The sequence below is a fragment of the Macaca thibetana genome, chromosome 15, assembly GCF_024542745.1.
Source record: "Macaca thibetana thibetana isolate TM-01 chromosome 15, ASM2454274v1, whole genome shotgun sequence".
Classification (NCBI taxonomy): domain Eukaryota; kingdom Metazoa; phylum Chordata; class Mammalia; order Primates; family Cercopithecidae; genus Macaca; species Macaca thibetana.
In genome coordinates this window covers 45,208,278-45,230,008 of record NC_065592.1, presented here as the reverse complement: position 1 = coordinate 45,230,008, position 21,731 = coordinate 45,208,278, and the positions used below count along the sequence as shown (strand labels likewise).

Here is a 21,731-nt window from a genome sequence, read left to right as displayed (position 1 = left end):
TCCATTTCTTCCCATTCTAATTGAATTACTTGGAATAGTATAAATTTGTGCCTGTTTCTTTTCTTTTGTCAAAATACTGTGGCATAACCCATACGCCCCTTCTCTCAACAGCACAGTTTAATCTGATTAGTGACGGAGAGAGAATTGATAATGATCCATGAAATCCCTATAGGATTGTGTTCTAGATACCGTCTATGATAAACCACTTGAAATCTCTATTTCAAAATCTTGCTGCGTAGTCTCTATAAAAATTCTTCCATATCTTTCCCCTGAAAGAAATATGCAGGTTCTTATTGCTGGAAAGGGGACTAGTTTTGTGACTGTGATCTTTTCTTATGACATCACTGTGGAGAAAAAGGCAGATTTTGCCTCAAGCCAGAAGATGAGAAAAGGCCCTGTTTAGCTGGTAGGGAGGAAGGTGATGGCTGCTGCCGAAGGCTCAAGAGTCCAAGACAACGGGTTTCTCTGTCTCTCTCCTTCTCTCTCCCTCGCCCTCTCTTCTTTCCTTGTCTCTCCCTCTCTCTCCTCCTTTTTCTTCCCCCAAATCTCCTCCCCTCTCTTTCTCCTTCTCTCTCTCTCTCTTCCTCTGTCTTTTTTCTCTTCCCCTCTCTCTCCTCTCCCTCTTTCACCCCCTTTCCCCTCTAGAACCTGGAGTTTTGCATATTCATTTTGCATGCAGCTTCCGTCTTGAATTCTCCTTCTGTTTTGCAAAATTACCTTTTGATTGATTTTACTGTTTTGTCCAGGTATAAAATTATGAGTGTATCAGGTAACAATAATAATATTATTCCTTACCTTTCTTCTAGTTTCACCTTTTATTCATTTATCTCTACTCTCTAATTAAATGGTTGGTATATCCAGAAAAGTGTTAAAGTGTAACAGATTTGATTCAGTTCATCATTAGGCATGACACATACTTTTCATTGGAGACATAAATTTAATTTTATTAAAGAACACATCCATTCCTATTTTATTAGAAGGAATTTAAAACTAAGAAATTGATTTTCAACTTTTTCAAATAATTTTGAGGATCTATTGAGATGATCATTTTTCCCCTTTTAACCTATAAACGTAGTGAATTATACCAATAAATATCCTTAAATTATTCTAGCTTTATTTTTAAAAAATAAGTCCATTAGGCTATGGTTTAATATTCTTTCTATGTGCTGCTGAATGCTATTTTATATGTATGCATGCATCTACATACACACACACATATGTAAATAGGTGAGATAGGAAAGGAAAAGGTGGTATTTTCCTTTCCTGTACTTCCTTGTTATGTTTTTAATGATATGGTATCAATGTTATGCTGGCTTGGTTAAAGCAATTTGGAAGATATCTTTCTCACTTTATTCTCTGAAATTGTTTAAACAGTATTAAAAACCTTTTGTTCCTTGAATGTTAATTACCACTCATCTGTGGAAACAGGTGGCCCAGAACATCTTAAGGTGGTAACTGACAAGTTCTCAACTTCTTAGGTAATTGGTATTTTAAGTTGTCTATCTTTTTAATGGTTAATTGGGTAATCTATTTTTTCTTAGAATATAAATTTCCCCCCAAAATTTTCACATTTCTTTCTGGGAGTGGAACAAAATATCCTTACAAAATGTCTACTTTTCTTGGCACCAGTGGTTTGGATCAGATTAGTGTTTGGTGGTGCCTGTGGACTGGGGACCCTGGGGATGGGGATGAAGGCTGGGCTGAGCAGAGGGAGCCCAACTCCCTTCCCTGCCCCCCACATCTATTCTGCTCCCCACCTCCATTTAAACCAAAGTAGATATACTTTATATTTGGAGTTTTAACTTAAAGATTTCATAGAGGATTTGGTCACTAGAACAAAAGTCTAAAGCACCCACTAACCCAGAACTGTGATTTTAAAAGTAATACATTTGTCTGTATGATTAAGTATAATAATATAATAGTTTTGTCTCCCCTTGACACCCAAAAGAGAATGGGAGTGAAAGGTGCCACTGTTCCTAGAGGAAGCGATGTAATTTCTGACTCAACAGTTACACTATAATAATGTAATCTGTAATATAAGTGCATATGACTGCCATCCCTCAAGGAAGAGAAAGTGAGTAGAGGACACCTCACAAGAAGACAGACTTGTTCAAGCATCTCTCTCTGCCAGACAGATCTCCACTGCCCGGGGGAAACAGAGTTAGCTTAGCACCATCATTATTATTCCCAAGGTATTTAAAGAAGTATCACACTGGAATTAAACAGATGATACTGCGGACATAATTTAGTATCTGTCAGTTGGGTAAACTGGGTGATTTTGGCACAGGTGGAAGTATGGGGGCTGTTTATGCTTGAGGGAAAAAGACCCAGGATCCAGGAGATCAATTTTATATATCAGAAGAAAGAAGAGATAAGGTGTATTTCATGTAAAGGCACGAAGCTGAATTAGGACTGGAAGATGCTATCAGAGACAGATGTTAATGTTAGCACAATTCAAGGAATAATTTGCTAGTAGGGCTGAATGAAACAGCTAGAACCTGGAAGTGTTAATTCTCTATCACTGGAGGTATCCAAGCAGATGCTGGATGAGTGGGGTCAGGGATATTGGAGAGGAACTATGAACTATGCAGTTAGGGATGAAGAAAGAGACCTGTACAGCTGCTTCTAAAAACACCGCCCGGCTTGTAAATGTCTGAAGTTGGCTTGTGTGGCCACTAGATGTCACTCTGTGTATCTGCAGTAGCAAGATTGTTTCTCTTCCAGGGCAAGTAGAAATCAGAACCTTAGGCCGGGCGTGGTGGCTCAAGCCTGTAATCCCAGCACTTTGGGAGGCCGAGACGGGTGGATCACGAGGTCAGGAAATCGAGACCATCCTGGCTAACACGGTGAAACCCCATCTCTACTAACAAATACAAAAAACTAGCCGGGCGAGGTGGCGGGCGCCTGTAGTCCCAGCTACTCGGGAGGCTGAGGCAGGAGAATGGCGTGAACCCGGGAGGCGGAGCTTGCAGTGAGCCAAGATCCGGCCACTGCACTCCAGCCTGGGCGACAGAGCGAGACTCCGTCTCAAAAAAAAAAAAAAATCAGAACCTTAGACTAACACAATACAGTGAAATTTTATTAGCAAAATATACATCCTTATCTTATGCAATTCAATTTTTTTTTTTTAAAATAGAGATAAGGTCTCACTACGTTGCGCAGGTTGGTCTCGAACTCCTGAGCTCGAGTGATCCAATTCATTTTTAACAAGTATAAGAAAACTTAAATATATCACTTGAAGCAAAAATATTCCAAGAACTATTCTTAAAATCGGATTCACTTTCTAAAGTTTCCTTTTAAATAAGTCTTTCGATATTCTCAGACTTTGATATAACTTGCCATAAAACTGCTGCTTTTCATCCACAGCAATTTCTGAACCTCTTGTCTGTCTTCTGTGTCTATGAATAGACAGGCAAAAGAGGTTAAGGAATTTGTCCAAACCCTTAAGTAAAAAAAATGCTGGCTTGGTGCGGTGGCTCACGCCTGTAATCCCAGCACTTTGGGAGGCTGAGGTGGGCGGATCACCTCTGCCTGGTCAGGAGTTCACCTTGGACTTGGTCAGGAGTTCAAGACCAGCCTGGCCAACATGGTGAAACCCCACCTCTACAAAAATACAGAAATTAGCCAGGAATGATGGCGGGTGCCTGTAATCCCAGCTACTCGGGAGGCTGAGGTGGGAGAATTGCTTGAACCTGGGAGGCGGAGGTTGCAGTGAGCCGAGATCATACCATTGCACTCCAGCCTGGGTGACAGAGCAAGACTGTCTCAAAAAAAAAAAAAAAAAAAAAAAAGCTTCCCAATTTTTATTGTGCTGAATTTTGGAGGCTCAGGAAATGCTACAACTTTATACCCTGTTGAACATTCACAGTGGACCTTTGCATAATAAAAGCTCTGAGAAGTCTTAGAACAAAGAAACCTATGAAAATTTAGCCCCATAGACTAGGACACTGTGGCTCACGCTTGTAATCCCAGCACTTTGGGAGGCTGAGTCGGATGGATCACTTGAGGCCAGCAGTTTGAGACCAGCCTGGCCAAAATGGTGAAACCCTGTCTCTACTAAAAATACAAGAATTAGCCAGGCATGGTGGTGTATGCCTTTGTCCCAGCTACTCAGGAAGCTGAGGGACGAGACTTGCTTGAACCTGGGAGGCAGAGGTTGCAGCGAGCCGAGATTGCACCACTGTACTCTAGTCTGGGCGACACAGCAAGACTCTGTCTCAAAAAAAAAAAAAAAAAAAATTAGACCCAAAGTCTTCAAAACATGTATAGCCACCATCTGTCTACTTCTATCTATATCTATCTATTTATCATCATCTTTTTTGTAGAACATGACTTGGCATCTATCAGAATACAAGCTTTCCTGTTGTGAAATTCTGTAAGAATGTCAAATTTGAACTCATTACTCCTTGAAGTTTATTTAATTTACTAGGCGGTGTTTAATGATCTGCAGTGCATCAAGAAAAAATAGCCTAAATTTTCTCATAGCTAAAAAGATATCCAGTCATTAAAATAGATTATTCACAACCAGAAGCTCTCTAAGTGAAGAACTTATCTTTTCTTAGCCATTCAGGCAAACTGAGTGCATTAAACTAAAGCCTCAATGAAAATTTCCACTCTTTCCTTATTCCTCTGATTTCCCTGATGAATCCAGTAGGGCTGGTAAGTTGCTGTGAGAACCTTCCCACGTCCCTGTTCTAAATCTAGAGCTGAGACACTCTAAGGGCCATGCATCATGCTTTCGTGGCTGCTCTCTTGTATGGTTTTACCATGTGTTCAGAGTGCCTTCATCACAGTTGATTATTTATTGAGTCTGGTGTCTGCTGAAGCTGTCAGACACAGGACTAAAACTCAGGAGATATCATCTGAAAAGTTTAACATTTCCTGCAAATGGACTTAGGGTGAGAGACCATTATATGCCACATGACTTGGCTTTTGAATGGCAGCTGATGTGATTGTGATTCCTTACTTCCATGTGGGTGACAATCACAGAGGACCCCTCCACCATCACTGAGTGAAGCCTTTTGGTCTCAGCAGGCTCCTCACAGCGGCCTTCACGTCCTTGTTCCTTAGGCTGTAGATGATGAGGTTGAGCATGGGGGTCACCACCCCATAGAAAAGAGGGATGAGTTTGTCTGAAAAATCCTCTTTGTCTGCTCCCATGGAGTCCTTAGACTTGGGCTTCCCATACATGAAGAATAAGGTCCCGTAGAAGACAATCACCACAGTGAGGTGGGCAGAGCAGGTGGAGAAGGCCTTTCTCCTCCCCTCAGCTGAGGGGATCCTCAGGATGGTGGCGATGATGAAGACATAGGAGAAAGAGATGAACAGAACTGGGACTCCCAGGAAGATCACATTTGTCACCTCCATGCTGATCACATTGATGGAAATGTCAGCACAGGCCAACTTGAGAACAGCCAGAATCTCACAGGTGAAGTGGTTGATGATGTTGTTCCCACAGAAGGGCAGCTGAATTGCCAAGGATGTGTGTACCACGGAAGCAGCACCACCAATAGCCCAGGAGCTGGCAGCCATGGGCACATAGGCAGCCTTGCTCATGATCACAGGGTACCTAAGGGGGTTGCAGATGGCCACATAGCGATCAAACGCCATCACACTCAGGAGCAAGCACTCTGTTCCTGCCATGGCAAAGGAGAGTGCCATCTGCACAGCACAGGCTGAGAAGGAGATGGTTTCCTGGGGAGTCAAAAAGCTGTCCAGGACCAGTGGGACTGAGGAGGTAGTGAAGCAGATGTCCAGGAAGGAAAGGTTCCCCAGGAAGAAGTACATGGGTGTGTGCAGGCGGGAGTCAAGGATGGTCACCAGGATGAGGACCCCGTTGCCCAGCAGGATCACCAGGTACATTAGCAGGATGAGCACGAAGAATGTCTTTTCCAGCTCTGGGTGGGCAGAGAGCCCCAGGAGAGTGAACCCCATCACAGGGGAGGTCTCATTGGCTTTTTCCATGTGATATCCCCTCTGCCATCAGCAAAGTACTGAGCAGCACATCAGGCTTTTTGGAAAGAGTCCTAGGCATCTGATATGTGGTCAAGTTCCACTGCATAATAGAAGAACATACCTGTGCAAGAGAAAAATGATGAAAAGAGACAGTAGGGGGTATCTTAGAAGACAGAAGGTCAGAGCTGAACAGGTAGTGGGTGAGGGCCTCAAATGTCCAGTTGTGCCTGAGGGATTTTTCTGATGTTGCTGCACCCTCTCGGTGTCCACAAAGGTAATAGAGGCCTAGGGAGGAGAAGTGACCTGTCCAAATCTTCTGAGCAAGTTGGTGACAGAGACAAGACTTGAACCCAGCAGAGCATATCCCTGGCCCAAGGTGGGTTTTTCCTCTGCATTATAATTAAGTACTAGGAAATGCTATGAATTATTTCTCTTTAATGTAAATCCACAACAATTTCATTTGATCTGGGCTTTCTTAGATTCTCAGAGAGGAAAATTCCCAAGAAGATGCAATTCTTGGACCTAGAAAGTGATTAAGTTTCTTTGAACTTTGATTACACGTGGGAGGAAATTGTGCAAAATTGTTCAACTGCATTCACACAGAAACCAGCCTAGTTAATACTCAACCATAAAGAGGATTACTTCTTCAGTCTAGTGACACAGGCTTGAGCATTGACAGAATAGATCTGCCTATTTGAAATATGGATTTATTTCTATACATGGGGAGGTCCTATAGCTGGGAAATTTATGAAGCCAACAAATGGATTTGTTGGAGTGACTGAACTCACAACACTGTGCAGCTTACCAATTAGTTAATGCAATATTAACAACCACACTCTAACTACAGTTATCAATAGTAGAGTATATGGCATTAACTTCTGATCCCATCTCATTAGGATGCTTGTGAAATTCCTAACCGTGATTGACTAAGAACATTTTTTCTTTGTCCTTTTATGTTTGCATTTTATTCTTGTGTTATCTTCTGACTCTCCGACTCCATTCTTGAGTTCTATGCAAGCAGTTGGCTTTTAGGAAGACCTATATGCCTTTGTGTAGAGGATATCTAGTCTCTTACTTGCAATTTCCCTGACTCTAAATTCAAAGTACTCATATATAATATTTTGATAGCTCCTTCTTAATGACAGTGGCTCTATGGGTGTGTATAAGAGTGGGTGGATGATGGAAGATGAGTGGTTAATATTAACATTAGTGAGAATCTACCCTGTGCCATATTCCTTGAAACAGCTCATGGAGAAGATATTATCATTCAGGTTTTACAGGTGAAGTAACTGGAGCTCAGAAGATAAATTTGCTCCTTGGGGTTGAATGGCAGAGCTGGAGTTGGATCCCAAGGCCTAGTACTGATTTCTTTCATGAAACAGCTGCTTTTCTCTTTTGGTGCACAGCTTTGCAAAAGATTCTGTCCCTCCAATATCAGACAGACTTGATAGTCCTATTTATAATTTTCTCTGTGCTAATATTACTATAGCATAATGATAAATTAAAAGGACAAAGTCAAACTTGTACACTGCTTTGATCTCAGTCAGCACTGTGTATTCTCTGGCCAGTCTCACCGTCTGTCCAATACTCTCTTCAGTCATGGGGAGGGTTTATGTCAGATGTGTTGTCAGGCAGTGCAGCTCCCATCCTAAATGGAACTCAGGGTTTCTCAAACTCTTTACGATTGACATTTTGTGCTGGATAATTCTTTGGTGTGAGGGCTGTCCTGTGCATTGTAGGATGTTTAGCAGAGTCTCTGGCCTCCACTGATCAGTTGCCAATAACATCTTCTACCCTGAGTTGTAACAATCAAAATGTTTCCAGATGCTGCCACATGCTTCCAGGGGAAAGACGGGGGGGGGGGGGGAGGGCAGGGGTTGGGGGGGCAGTGAAAAATTGTACTCAGGAGGGAACCATTGGTCTAACCCAGGAGAAGCTTTCCCCATTACACAACCATGGGTCTCAAGGTATTTCCTGTGCAATCCAATTCCCCTCTTCCCATTCCTTCACACGCACAGGAGGGTGTTCCTGGTTGCTCAGTGCAAGCCAACACCCTCTGAGTGCCCCACCCTGAACTTCCACCCCAGCTTATCTCCTGTTCCTCCTAGTGCACCTGTCACCCACTCCAGAAAATGAAGAAAAGCAAACATTACATTCAGTGCCACAAACCAGATTCAAGCAGATGCTGTGGTTGCAGAGGCCAAGGAAAATGATTTCTGTTAGGGAAGCCACACTGCCCATTCCCACAAGATAAATCTATGCACACAGAAGTTTCTATCTATGAATAACATCCTGTGGGCATGAATGATGCGTGGGATTTGGCCTCCTTGACAGCTGCCTCCGTGGAAGCCTCTGTCTTTCATGAAAAGTTGCTGAGTACACTTGTTTAATTGAAATGAACTGTAGAGCTGGGAAGACTCTGCACTCTGAGATCAGAGCTAGTAGAACTACCCCTACCTGGGTGATGGATATTCTCTCAAGCTGGAGCAAGTCTCTTCTCCTCCCTTGGCCTCAGTTTCCCCATGTGCTCCATGAGAAGGCTGAATAATTGCTTCCCAGGGCATCCCAGCTCTGAGGGTTGTCATGGACTCTCCAGCGCCAACCTCTGCAAGCCGGGAGCAGTCCTTGGTGAAGGTGGCTGCCCACAGTGATGAATGTGAGGGGTGTGTGTGTGTGTGTGTGTGCATGTGTCTGTATGTGTCTGTGTGTGTCTGTGTGAAGGGGAGATCTGAATTCCTGGTTGTCCATCAAGAAACATTCAACAGTTAGTCGAGCTATGCCAGGTTTTGGAAGGGATTCAGAATGAAAGCAAACAAAGAGGTCTGGTACCTGCAGCCCCGTAAGAGGAGGGAGAGAAGCGGGGAGGTGGGAGACAGCCAGGGAGAGCAAGCGGAAGAGGGGAAGCTTTGGGCTTGGTGGCCGCTTCCTGCAGGCATGGAGCCTCAGTTTGTCCCAGGGACCTGGCTTGGCTCATGGGCTTGTCTCTACCTGTTCTGGAGCCAGCAGGCAGATGAGAAGCAGGAAGCAACGTGGTGCTGTAGAAAGAGCCCCATGCACTGTCAGGCAGCCTTTCTGGAGGAGACTTTGCCTAGAAAAAGGAAAAATTCAGAAAGCCTGCCTACTCCTCACCTCAGCCATTCTCCCTCAAGGAAATGTTTTAAAGAATCAGTGAGCTTGGAGGCCAAGATCTCTCAATAAAGGTACTTATCACAGCAGTATTTGTGAATGAAAATAGGAAACAATACAGCTCTCCACCAATAAATGCTTAAGTAAATCATGCTTTTCACATAATGGAATATTAGACAGACCTTATAGTCCTATTGGTAATTTCATGCTAATATTACTATAGCATAATGATAAATTAAAAGGGCAAGGTCAAACTTGCACACACTATTATGATGTCAATTAGGCAAACAGTCATGTGGATAGAAAGTGACTGGAGGCCGGGCGCAGTGGTTCATGCTTGTAATCCCAGCACTTTGGGAGGCCGAGGCAGGCAGATCACTTGATGTCTGGATTTCAAGACCAGCCTGGTTAACATGGTGAAACCCTGTCTCTACTAAAAATACAAAAAAAGTTAGCAGGGCATGGTGGCGCGTGCCTGTATTCCCAGCTACTTGGGAGGCTGAAGTGAGAGAATCATTTGAACCCGGGAGGCGGAGGTCGCAGTGAGCCAAGATCGCACCACTGCACTCCAGCCTGGGTGACAGAGAGAGACTCCGTCAAAAAAAAAAAAAAAAAAAAAAAAAAAAAAAGGTACTGGAAAGAAAAGATAGCAAAATCCACAGGGGCAGGGCTTTGCTCGGTGTCTCTTCAGTACTTCCCAAATTTTCTCTGAATACCATGGTACCAGTTGTTTTGTATTCAGAAAAAATCTCAACATTTCTCAGAGGAGGGTGAGAAAAACGGAAAACGCTAGCCGCAGAGTGGGCTTAGAGACAGGGCTGGTGCCGGCCCACCTGCCTCTCGCCCCCTGACCCTGAGGGAGTCCGCTTTTCCTCCGAGCCTCCCTTCCTCACCTGTGGAGTGGGATGGAAGCCCTGCCAGCCTCCCTTGCGGCTTGTGTGGGGACAGAGCAGCAAGGACAGGGAGGGGACTTGGTTCAAGGGGTCCCTGGAGGGCACTGGGAGCCCAGCAGCTCGCCTCTGCGCCAGCAGCAGCTGTTTAGGACCAGTGGCAGCTGGGAGGTTTCTGGGAGCAGAGGCGGGCGAGGAGGAAAGCGCATCTGAGGGAAACGTCCTGCAAGAGGCAAGGCCCCATCTCTGCCACCGCCCCAGCCCAGCTCTCCCCATCTGCTTCCTGTGCGATGGCCGCTTCTGAGTCTTCTGATCCCACACGCAATTCTCAGTTCCTCCCTGAGCCTCCAGCCAGACACTGTGCCAGAGAAAGACCCCCGTCACGCCCCTGCCTTACCTGGGAGACCCTCTTTCTTCTTTTTCCTCCTAAATCGTGTGGGGACTTTAGCCTCTGGTGGTGTTTCTCACACTTCATTCCTTTCAGCTGTGCTGGTGTCCCAGCTCCAGACTCTTCATGAAGAGGATCTGGCATCCTGGCCTGAGGCCCAGAAATCCCGAAGGTTGGTTTTCCCCAGCAGCCGAAGAAATTCTCAAGCCGCACCGCGGACTCCAGGGGGCCCCTGACACCTTAGTTACTCCAGGGCCCTGCTAATCCCACAAGTAATTTAAAGTTTGGAGTGCCACATGTGCACAGGACACAGGTCGATGCATACCTGGGAGCTCCAGGGACCACACCCCATCCCAAGTAGAGGTGGTGACAGGGGCCCAGACTACTGGACATGGAGAGGAGACCTCAAAAATGCTGACTCCCCCCTGAGCTTTCCCTCAGGTGTCAGAGGAGCAAAGACGGTGCTCGCTTCAGGGAAGAGCACCTTGTCCCCAAGTTGAAGTCCTAGAGATCCAGAATGGTTGGCAAGACAGATGCCTTCCAACCGCAGCAGCAGCAGCGCAAGCTCCATCTATGGAGTGTCACCATGTGCCGGGCACACGACAAACACCGTACATATATGGTATGCATGTGACGCATGTGTGTTGAGCGCCTACTTTCAGTCGGCCCAGAAGATTCGTATTATCCCCTGATGTTTTCATTTGAGGGACAGTCTTCAAAAAGTTAAGCAATTTACCAATGATCACTCCTGAGTGGCAGAGCTGGGATTTCAGTCTGGATACACCTGATTTTCTTTTTCATCACTTGTAGTCATCATCGTCATCACCACGACTGTCATCATTATTAGTAGGTATTACTTGACTTGGAACAAAATTAAGATACAGAAGTGGAAATATTAAAAATTAAGCCTCACTCTCCAATTACCCAGTCATTCTGTCTTGTGGCAAGCAATATTAGCAATTTCTTGTGATTTTTTTTCCCCAGAGATATTCTACACTAATAGATATTTTTGAGACAAACTAAGCAGAAATATACTTTGTTTTACTATCTTCCTTTTCTCATTTAAAAATATACATTGGAGAGTTTTTCTGAAAAAAAAAAAAATTGCTGCCCCATTCTTTTAAATGGCTACATATACTCCATTGTATATGTTAAAGGATGGGTGTGCCATCCTTTAATTAGCCAGTTGGCTACTGGTGGCCTTTTTTTTTGTTGTTTTAGACGGAGTCTTGGTCTGTCACCCAGGCTGGAGTACAGATCTTGGCTCACAGCAACCTCTGCCTCCTGGGTTCAAGCGTTTCTCGTGCCTCAGTCTACAAGATTACCAATGTGCACCACCACGCCAGCTAATTTTATTTTATTTTTTTTGACAGAGTCTCACTCTGTCACCGAGGCTGGAGTGCAGTGGTGCAATCTTGGCTCACTGCAACTGCTGCCTCCTGGGTTCCAGTGATTCTCCCACCTCAGCCTCCCAAGTAGCTGGGATTACAGGAATGTGCCACCATGCATGGCTAATTTTTTGTATTTTTTAGTAGAGATGGAGTTTCACCATGTTGGCCAGGCTGGTCTTGAACCCCTGACCTCAAGTGATCCACCTGCCTTGGCCTCCCAAAGTGCTGGTATTACAGGCTGAGCCACTGCACCCAGCCACTGATGGTCATTGATTTTCCAGCCTTGGGCTATTACAATCAATGCTACAACAAATACCATCGCATAGTCATAATTTAGCACATGTGGTGAAAATATATCTGTTTTATGCTCAGTTGTAATTTTGATAGAGATTGTCAAATTCACACGTTGCTCCCTTTGCACACTCTGCCAACATAGTGTGTTGGCCTTTGGGGCTTTTTGGTCTTAGCCAATCTGATAGGTGGGAAATTATATGGCATTATAGTATCTAAAACTTGGTACTTGAAACTTTTGGTATTTGTAATAATTTAAAATGTGAAATATAGCACACATATACACATTAATATGAGTATATAAAACATATTTTTAATCTAGAGAATATTAGCAATTACCACCTAATTTAAGAGATAGAACATTGCCAGTACCTTTGAGGCTCCCTGGGTATCCCTTTCTGATCCTAGTCCTCTTTCCCTCCTTCCAGAGATAACTACACTCCTGGTTTTAGTTATAACCATTTCCTTGCTTTTATTAAATTTTGTCATCTATGTATGCATCCTTAAACAGTATAATTTAGGCTTGCCTCTTTCTAAACTCTGGATAAATGCTATCAGTCGTAGGTATTGTTTTTGACTTGTTTCTTCACTCAATATTGTTATGTTTGTGAGATTCGTCTATGTTTATGAACGTAGCTAACTTTGTTAATTTATATTATTAAAATCCATTAAATGAATGCAGCACAGCTTATGTATACATTCTACTTTGATGAATAATTGGGTTGTACAATACTCCTGGTATACATACATATTCCTGATTTTCCTAATTGAATTTACAACCCATCCTTTCTCCACTGATCTGCAATACCATCTCTGCCATGCATCAGGTCTCCTAATAGGAATGGATCTGTGTGTGGCGTTTCTAATTGTTTCAATTGGTTTACTTGTCTATTCCTGTGTCATCACTACACTGCCCTCATTGATTGCTTTACAGTATGTGTTCATTTCTCGTAGGGTACATCCTTTCATCTCCACCCAATACTTCTTCAAATATGTCGTAGCTGTTGTTAGTCCTTTTGTTCTTCTACATAAACTATACAACCAGCTTATTAAATTCTACAATATTTCTTTCTATGATTTAAAAATTGGGATAGAGCTGAGGGCGGTGGCTCACACCTGTAATCCCAACAGTTTGGGAGGCCATGGCGGGTGGATCACTTGATGTTAGGGGTTCGAGACAAGCCTGGCCAACATGGTGAAACCCCATCTACTAGAAATATAAAAATTAGCCAGGCATGGTGGCGTGTGCCTGTAATGCCAGCTACTCAGGTGGCTGAGTCAGGAGAATCGCTTGAACCCAGGAGGTGGAGGCTGCAATGAGCTGAAATTGCGCCACTATACTCCAGCCTGGGCAACAGAGTGAGACTCTGTCTTAAAATAAATAAATAAATAAATAAATAAATAAATAAATAAATAAATAAATAAAATTGGGATAGCATTGACTCTATAGATGAAGCTGAAGAGAACTAACATCTTTATAACATTGAGTTTTCTCACCTGTGATTGATAAATTAGTTCTTGCTTTATTTTAATATTTATTCAAAATTTTTTATAATTTATACTTTCATGCCTAAAGATCTTGGAGCAGTTTGCCAGGCTTACCCTTAGTTAGTGTATATTTCTTGGTATCTTTTAAAAAAATGTCATTATCTCTTGCTGGAATGTAGAAATGCAGTAGATTTCTTTTTACTATTAATTTAGGGTCTAGTGACCTGGCTAAACTCTCTTTTCTATTTTTAAAAAAATGAAATTTTTATTTTCTATTTCTTTTAAAATTTATTTTCATTTAAAAAAATCTGTCCTCACAATACATTCTCATAAACTCTTTTCAATTCTTATAATATATCTGTAAATTATTTTAAATTTTCTCATAGGTCACAGTAATATCATCTGTGAATAGTGACAGTTTTTCTTGCTTCATGAAGTTTAGACTTCTTGTCTCTTTTTCTTGCTTTGCTGCACAAGCTGGTTCCTCCAGTTCAACGCCGAATGAAAAGTGGCAATAGCAAACATCCTTACCTCATTCTCATCTCAGAGAGAATACTTTCACTATTTTCACCATTTAGTATGATATTTGCCAGAGGTTTTCATAGATAACATTCAAAAGAATATTCCCCTTTTGTTCCTCGTTGGGTAAGAATATTTATTATGAAAAGGCATTGAATTATTGTTACCTGTTTTAAAAACCTCTAAACTTTGAAATAATTATAGATCCATAGAAAGTGGCAAAGATAGTACAAATATGTCTCTTGCATCCTTCTGCTAGTTTCATCTGCTTGTTACACCTTACCTAAATACACAATATTCAATATGCAATAGCATACCAGGAGATTAACATTGGTGCAATGTGTATGTGTATAGTTCTATTTCATTTTATTGCATGTGTGGATTCATACGACCACCAGTGCAATCAAGACACGGTATTATTCTGTCACCACAAAGGTCTCCCCTATGCTATCCCTTTTTAGTCATCCCTACTCCCTCCCACACCATCTATAACCCCTGGCAGCCACTAATTTGTTTTCTATCCCCAAACTTCGGTCATTTGAGAATGTTATAGAAATGGAATCATACACTATGTAATCTTTTGATACTGACTTTCTCTCACTCAGTGTAATGCTGTGAGGTCTATTCATGTTGCTGAATGTATCAGTAGTTAATTTCTGTTTATTGCTGAGTAATATTCTGTGGCATGGATGTACCAAAGTTTGTTTATTCATTCACCCATTTTAGGACATTTTGGTTGTCCCAATTTTTGGCTATTGCAAATAAAGCTACCGTGAACAATTGTATAGTAGCTTTTTGTGTGTGTGTGGACATAAATGTTGATTTCCTGGGATAAATGCCAGAGTGTTATTTAGTTTAGTGTAATTGCTGAGTTATATGGTAAGCATACGTTTAGATTTTTAGGAACTGCCTGTTTTCCAGAGTAGGTGTGTCATATACACCTCCCACCAATAATGTGTGAGAGATCTAGTTTCTCTGAATCCTTGCCAACTTCAGTGCTGTGAACATGTTTTATTCTACCTGTTCCAATAGGTGTGAAGTGATACTTTATGGTCTTAATTTGCATTTCCATAAAGGTTTGTGATGTTGAACATCTTTTCGTTGCTATTTGCCACTGTATATCCTGTTTGGACAAGATGTCTCTTCATGTATTTTGCCCATTTTCTAATTGAATTATTATTATTGTTGTTTTATACTGTCAGATTTTAAAAGTTGTTTTAGTGACATCCAAATTTATCTTTTTTTATGAATTTTGCTTTTTTGTTGTTATGCCTAAGAACTCTCCACCATGCTATATGTTTCAAAGATTTCACTCCTATATTTTTTGCTAGGAGAGTTATAGTTTTACACTTTAAATTTAAGTCTGTGATCCATTGTGAGTTAATTTTTATTTGTCACTTGGGGTACAAGGTGACATTTCAATATCTGTATGCAATGTACAATGATAAAATCAAGGTTTTTTTTTTTTTAGCATATCCATCAACTTGAACATTGAGCATTTCTTTCTGTTGGAAACATTCAAAATACCCCTCTTCTGGTTATTTGAAAATATAGCATAAATTATTAATAACTATAGTTACCCTACAGGGCTAAAGAGCACTAGAACTTATTCCTTTTCTCTAGCTATAATTTTGCATGCGTTAGCTGAATTCTCCCTCCTCCCCAACCCCCACTTCCCAGCCTCTAGTCATCACTACTCTATTCTCTACTTCTATGAGATCAACTTATTTCACTTCTACATATTAGTGAAAACATGTCATATCTATCTTTCTGTGCCTGGCTTATTTCACTTAACATGTCCTCCAGGCTCATCCATGTTGCTGCAAATAACAGGTTTTATGCTTTTTTATGGACAAATAGTATTCTATTTTGTATATAAACCACATTTTTTTCATCCATTCATCTCTTGATGGACACTTAGGTTGATTCTATATCTTTGCTATTGTCAATAGTGCTGCAGTAAACATGGGCATGCAGATATCTCCTCAACATGCTGATTTCTTTTCCTTTGGATATATAACCAGTAGTGGGATTGCTGAATCATGTGGTAATTCTATTTTTAGTTTTTTGAGGAACCTCCATACTCTTTTCCATAATAGTTGCAGTAATTTATATTTTCAACAACAATGTGTGCATTCTCTTTTTTTCTGCATCCTTGCTAACATTTGTTATTTTTCTCTTTTGATAATAGTCATTCTAACCAGGGTGAGATGATGTCTCATTGCAATTTCAATTTGCATTTCCCTGATGATTACTGATATTGAGCATTTTTTCATATACCCATTGGTCATTTGCATGTCTTCTTTTGAGAAATGTCTATTCAGATCATCTGTCAATTTTTAAATCATATTATAGTTGACCTTTGAACAATGTGAGGGTTAGGGACTTCAACCCCCAGCACAATTGAAAATCCATGACACCTTTTGACTCCTCAAAAACTTAATAGGCTACTCTTGACTGGAAGCTTTACCAATGTCATAAGCATTCAATTAACACATATTTTGTATGTTATATGTATTATATACTCTATTCTTACAATAAAGTAAGTTAGAAAAAGAAAATGCTATTAAGAAAATCATGAGGAAGAGAAAATATATTTGCTATTCATTAAGTAGAAGTGGATCATCATAAAGGTTTTCATCCTTATTGTCTTCATGTTGAGTAGGCGGAGGCGGAAGTAGAGAAGGGAGGGTTTGTCTTGCTGTCTCAGAGGTGGCAGAGATAGAAGAAAGATTATGTATAAGTGAACCTGTACAGTTCAAACTGCTGTTCAAGGGCCAACTGTGTTTTTGTTGTTGTTGTTTTTGGCCACTGAGTTATTTGTATATTCTGGATATTAATCCCTTGTCAGATAAATATGTTCTCCCATTCTGCAGATTGTCTCTTCACTCTGTTGATCATTTCCTGTGCAGTGCAGTAGCTTTTTAGTGTAATATAATCCTCTGTTTATTTTTGGTTTTGTTGCCTGTGCATTTGGTTTTGTTGTCTCTGCATTCTTCATAAAAATATTTGCCCAGACCAGTGTCCTAAAGTGTTTTCCCTATGTTTTCTTCCAGTAGTTTCATAACTTTGGGTCTTTAATTCATCTTTAGTTTATTTTTGTATATGATGAGAGATGGGTATCTTAGTTTCATTGTTCTGCATATAGGTATCCAGTTTTACCAACACCATTTTTTGAAGAGACCGTCCTTTCCCCAATGAATGTTTTTGGCATCTCTGTCAAAAATCAGTTGGCCATAAATATGTGAATTTATTTCTGAGTTCTGTATTCTGTTTCACTGTTTTTTTTTTGTTTGTTTTTTTGTTTTTTTTAGACAGAGCCTTGCTCTGTCACCAGGCTGTAGTGCAGTGGTGCAATCTTGACTCACTGCAACCTGCGCCTCCCGGGTTCAAGCAATTCTCCTGCCTCAGCCTCCCAAGTAGCTATGACTACGGGCATGCACCACCACGCTCAGCTAATTTTTGTATTTTTAGTAGAGATGGGGTTTAACCATGTTGGCCAGGATGGTCTCGATCTCATGACCTCGTGATCCACCCACCTCGGCCTCCCAAAGTGCTGGGATTACAGGCGTGAGCCACCACACCTGGCCCTCCCCCTTTTTTTTTTTTTTTTTTTTTGAGATAGAGTTTCACTGTGTCACCCAGCCTGGAGTGCAATGGAGTGATCTCAGCTCACTGCAACCTCCGCCTCCTGGGTTCAAGCAATTCTCCTGCCTCAGCCTCCTGAGAAACTGGGATTACAGGTACCCACCACCATAACTGGCTAATTATCATATTTTTAGTAGAGACAGGTTTTTACCATATTGGCCAGTCTGGTCTCAAACTCCTGACCTCAGGTGATCCTCCTGCCTTGGCCTTCCAAAGTGCTGGGATTACAGGCGTGAGCCACCCCACCCAGCTGGTTTCATTGTTCTATATATTTTTTCTTACGCCAGTGCCATGCTGTTTTGGCCACAATAGCTGCAGTAGGAGGTCACATAGTGTGATATCTCCAACTTTTTTTTTTGCTCAGGATTACTTTGGCTATTCAGGGCCTTTTGTAGCTCCATAAGAATTTTAGGACTTTTAAAAATTTCTGTGAAGAATGTCATTGATATTTTGATAGGAATTTCATTGAAGCTGTAGTTTGTTTTTGGTAGTATGCTCATTCATTTTAACAGTATGAATTCTTCCAATCCATAAACATGGGATGTCTTTTTATTGTTTTGGACCCACTTTAATTTCTTTCATCAGAATTTTATAATTTTCCTTGTAGAGGTCTTTTACATCCTCAGTTAAATTTTTTTTCTAGGTATTTTTGGTGTGACTATTGTAAATAAAATTGCATTCTTGATTTCTTTTTCAGCTAGTTGTTATTGGCGTATATAAACACTACTGATTTTTGTGTGTTAATTTTTGTATCCTGCTACTTTACTGATTTCATTTTTTGGTTCTAAGTGGGTTTTTTTCTGGTGGAGTCTTTAGGTTTCTCTCTGTATAAGGTCATGTCTTCTTCTATAAACAAGAATAATTTTACTTCCTCCTGTCTAACTTGAATGTCCTTTATTTCTTTCTCTTGCCTGCTTGTTCTGGCTAGGACTTTCAGTACAACGTTGAGTAAGTGTGGTAATTTTATAATTTTCCTTGTAGAGGTCTTTTACATACTCAGTTAAATTTATTTCTAGGTATTTTTGGTATGACTATTGTAAATAAAATTGCATTCTTGATTTCTTTTTCAGCTAGTTTGTTACTGGTGTTATAGAAACACTACTGATTTTGGGGTATTAATTTTTGTATCCTGCTCCTTTACTGATTTCATTTTCATTTACTCATATTTTATTCTTTCCATTGTTCTTTCTTCCTGGTGCTTCAGGTTACTTTATTTTATAAGTTTTTTTCTATTAGAGAACTTGTTTAGCCATTAGTTTAGGGTAGAGTTGCTGATTACAAATTCTCTTACTTTTCCCTCATCACAGAATGTCTTCATTACATTTTCATTCCTGAAGGACTGAATTCTTACATCACTAGACATAGAATTATGGGTTGACACAGTTCTTTATTTTCGGTACTTGAAAAATGTTGCACCACTCCTTTTGAGCCTGTTTCGTTTCTTGTGAGAAATTCATTGTTCTTCAAATTGTTTTTTCCCTGTGGATGAAGCGTTCTTTCTCTTCCACTGCTTCAATATTTTTTCTTTGTCTTTTAGTTTTCAGAAGTTTGACTGTGATGTATCTTGATGTGGATTTTTTGGGTTTATCCAATTTGGAGTTTGGACTGGGAGGTTTATGTATTTTGAAAAATTTGGTAAATTTTCAGCCATTATTTTTTCAAATACTGTTTTAGCTCCACTTTTCTCATCTCCTTTCCATATTATGATGACACATGTATTAGATCTTTTGTTATAATCCTACAGGTCTCATGGCTCCTTTCATTTTTTTATCAGTGGATTTTTTCAGTGTTGTTGGGATTGGGGTAATTTCCAAAGTTTTGTCTTCAAGTTCACTGGTTCTTTAATCCTTTCCCTCCATTCTGTTGTTGAGCCTATCTATTAAGTTTTAAAAATAAGTTGTTGCATTTTTTTCAATTCTAAAATGTCCATTTGCTTTTTTCTTTATATCTTCTATTTATTTGCTGAGACTTTCTCTTTTTTTCTTTTGTCCCAAACATGTTTATAATTGTTTGTTGAGGAATTTCTATTATACTCCTTTAAAAATCATTTTCAGATAATTCTAAGTAATAGCATCTATCAATTGTCTTTTATCATTCAATAGGAGATTTTATTTTTTTCTTATTTATTTATTTACTTATTCATTCATTTTTTATAGACAGGGTCTCACTCTGTCACCCAGAATGGAGTAGAGTGGTGAGACCATAGCTCACTGCAGCCTTGACCTCCTGGGCTCAAGTGATCCTCCCACCTCAGCTTTCAGAGTATCTGGGACTATAGGCACATGCCACTGTGCCTGCCTAATTTTTCATTTTTTGTAGAGATGAGGTCTCACTATGTTGCCCAGGCTGGTCTCAAACTCCTGACCTCAAGCAATCCTCCTGCCTTGGCCTTCCAAAGTGCTGGGATTACAGGCATGAGCCACTGCAACTAGCTCCAGTTACTTTTAGATACTGAACTATTCTTCTTCCTCAGTTCTCTCTCACAATATAGACAGAACCCAGCAGTATTTAAGCATTTGTCTATTCACCAGCCAACTCTTCTGAAGCACTTGGTGTGTGGAGCCATGACAGTGTTTGTAAGGGACTGAGATGGCTTCAACCTGGCCAGAGTGTGGGAGGCTCCTAGGTGCTTGGGGAGGGAGATGGGTGACCCAAAAGATTATATACAGTGACTTGGGTGGTGAACGGGATCAGGAAGTCTTTTCAGGGAATGACTTGAAGGACAGGAAGGGCTATATGGGAGGAAACAAGAATGGGAAGCTGCCGTCATCTCCTGGAACCACAGGTGCCATTCTTGTCAGTTTGGAGTTGGTCTGCCTGAGTAATAATAATGTGTAGCCTCACCTGAGAAGACAGCAAAGCTCAACTTGGGAGAGTCTGGCCCTCTGTGTGCCTGGAGCAATGTTTTTTCTCACCTCTCATCCAGGGTAAATCCAGTATGTTGGTCACCTGTTCCTGGAGCTGGCTCTTTCCCAGGAGAACTTATCTGTCTTTATGTCTTTTCATTTATTTCTAGTTGTTTCTCATGTCTTATCTGCAGGGAAGGCACCTCCTGTCATTTATTCTGACTCTCTGACTACATCCCAGCTTGTCACCACTTGCCTTCCTATTATCTGTTTGATCTCTTTCTGAGAAGGCATCTCATTGCCTGCCCAGGTTCATCTTTTCTCTTTGCACAGTTCTGACTGCCAGAAAGTGTTTCCTCATATTGACACAGGCAGGGAAATCTCTAGGTTTGCCCTTGTGAATGTGATGATGGTTCAGCTTCACTCAAGGATTATAAGTTAATAGGAAGATATCAGACTTAGGCACTGGGGAAACTGGCATTTGCCAATCACTCAATGCATGGAAATCATTAAGTCCCTTTTCCTCTCTGGGCCCCAATTTCCACATTGCTCACTTTGGGATAGATTATTTTACAGAATATTCCATCCCAGGAACTAAATGTTCTCATACATTTCTCTCTTGGACTTCCTTTTGCAACACTGAGAAGTGTTTTTTTTCTTGTCCTTCCTCGTGTGCCACTGTATCTGAGGCCAGGGATGGGGCTGAGTCAAGAAGAGTTCGAATTGTGAGCAAAAAAGAGTTACAAATCTTTAAAAAGTTGCCCCCTTTGTTTTTATCATAAAACATGTTGATAAGGGGCTATAAATATCCAATCTTGTCTGAAAGCAGCAGTCAGATGAGTTAGCACCTGAAATGGGTGAAAGTTACATTTCTTGTCTTTGTTCTGTGTTTGGGCAAAAGCCACAAAGGACCACACATTGCATATATGAAGCAATTTAAATTCCACTCTGTAATGGGGTCTTTTCTAGTCTCTGAAGTGATTTAAAGCTTATAAATTCAAGTCACAAAGTTAAGAAACTTCCTATACATCTGGGATCATGTCCCCATGATCCAATTATTCTGAAGTCTCTCCAGAAATAGTTTCTTCCCTCCCTCCCTCTCTTCCTACCAATTCTGTGGTACTGTTGGAAAACATTAGAGAGAAAGGATCATCCTGGCCTTGCCCAAATTAACATGAACCCCCGTCAA

The 21,731-nt window shown here is 41.0% G+C and overlaps 6 protein-coding genes across 8 annotated transcripts in view; 2 read left to right on the top strand and 4 right to left on the bottom strand.

The window, feature by feature from the left end:
• HINT2 (histidine triad nucleotide binding protein 2) overlaps positions 1 to 21,731 on the bottom strand; it is a 546,951-nt gene that overhangs the window by 143,610 nt on the left and 381,610 nt on the right. The gene's annotated exons all lie outside the window — the stretch shown is intronic.
• CLTA (clathrin light chain A) overlaps positions 1 to 21,731 on the top strand; it is a 429,778-nt gene that overhangs the window by 116,649 nt on the left and 291,398 nt on the right. The window lies entirely within an intron of this gene.
• SPAG8 (sperm associated antigen 8) overlaps positions 1 to 21,731 on the bottom strand; it is a 454,367-nt gene that overhangs the window by 146,781 nt on the left and 285,855 nt on the right. The gene's annotated exons all lie outside the window — the stretch shown is intronic.
• The window catches only part of TLN1 (talin 1), a 501,447-nt gene that overhangs the window by 257,119 nt on the left and 222,597 nt on the right, over positions 1 to 21,731 (bottom strand). The gene's annotated exons all lie outside the window — the stretch shown is intronic.
• The window catches only part of RECK (reversion inducing cysteine rich protein with kazal motifs), a 394,564-nt gene that overhangs the window by 165,017 nt on the left and 207,816 nt on the right, over positions 1 to 21,731 (top strand). The window lies entirely within an intron of this gene.
• Positions 4,980 to 6,012, bottom strand: LOC126938076 (olfactory receptor 2S2). The gene has a single exon (XM_050762219.1). It carries the CDS (start codon positions 5,962 to 5,964, stop codon positions 5,005 to 5,007), a length of 960 nt encoding a protein of 319 aa, XP_050618176.1. The 5' UTR covers positions 5,965 to 6,012; the 3' UTR covers positions 4,980 to 5,004.

Excerpts from the sequence above, each read along its gene's own strand:
- LOC126938076 (XM_050762219.1), bottom strand. The coding sequence starts at position 5,964 with ATGGAAAAAGCCAATGAGACCTCCCCTGTGATGGGGTTCACTCTCCTG.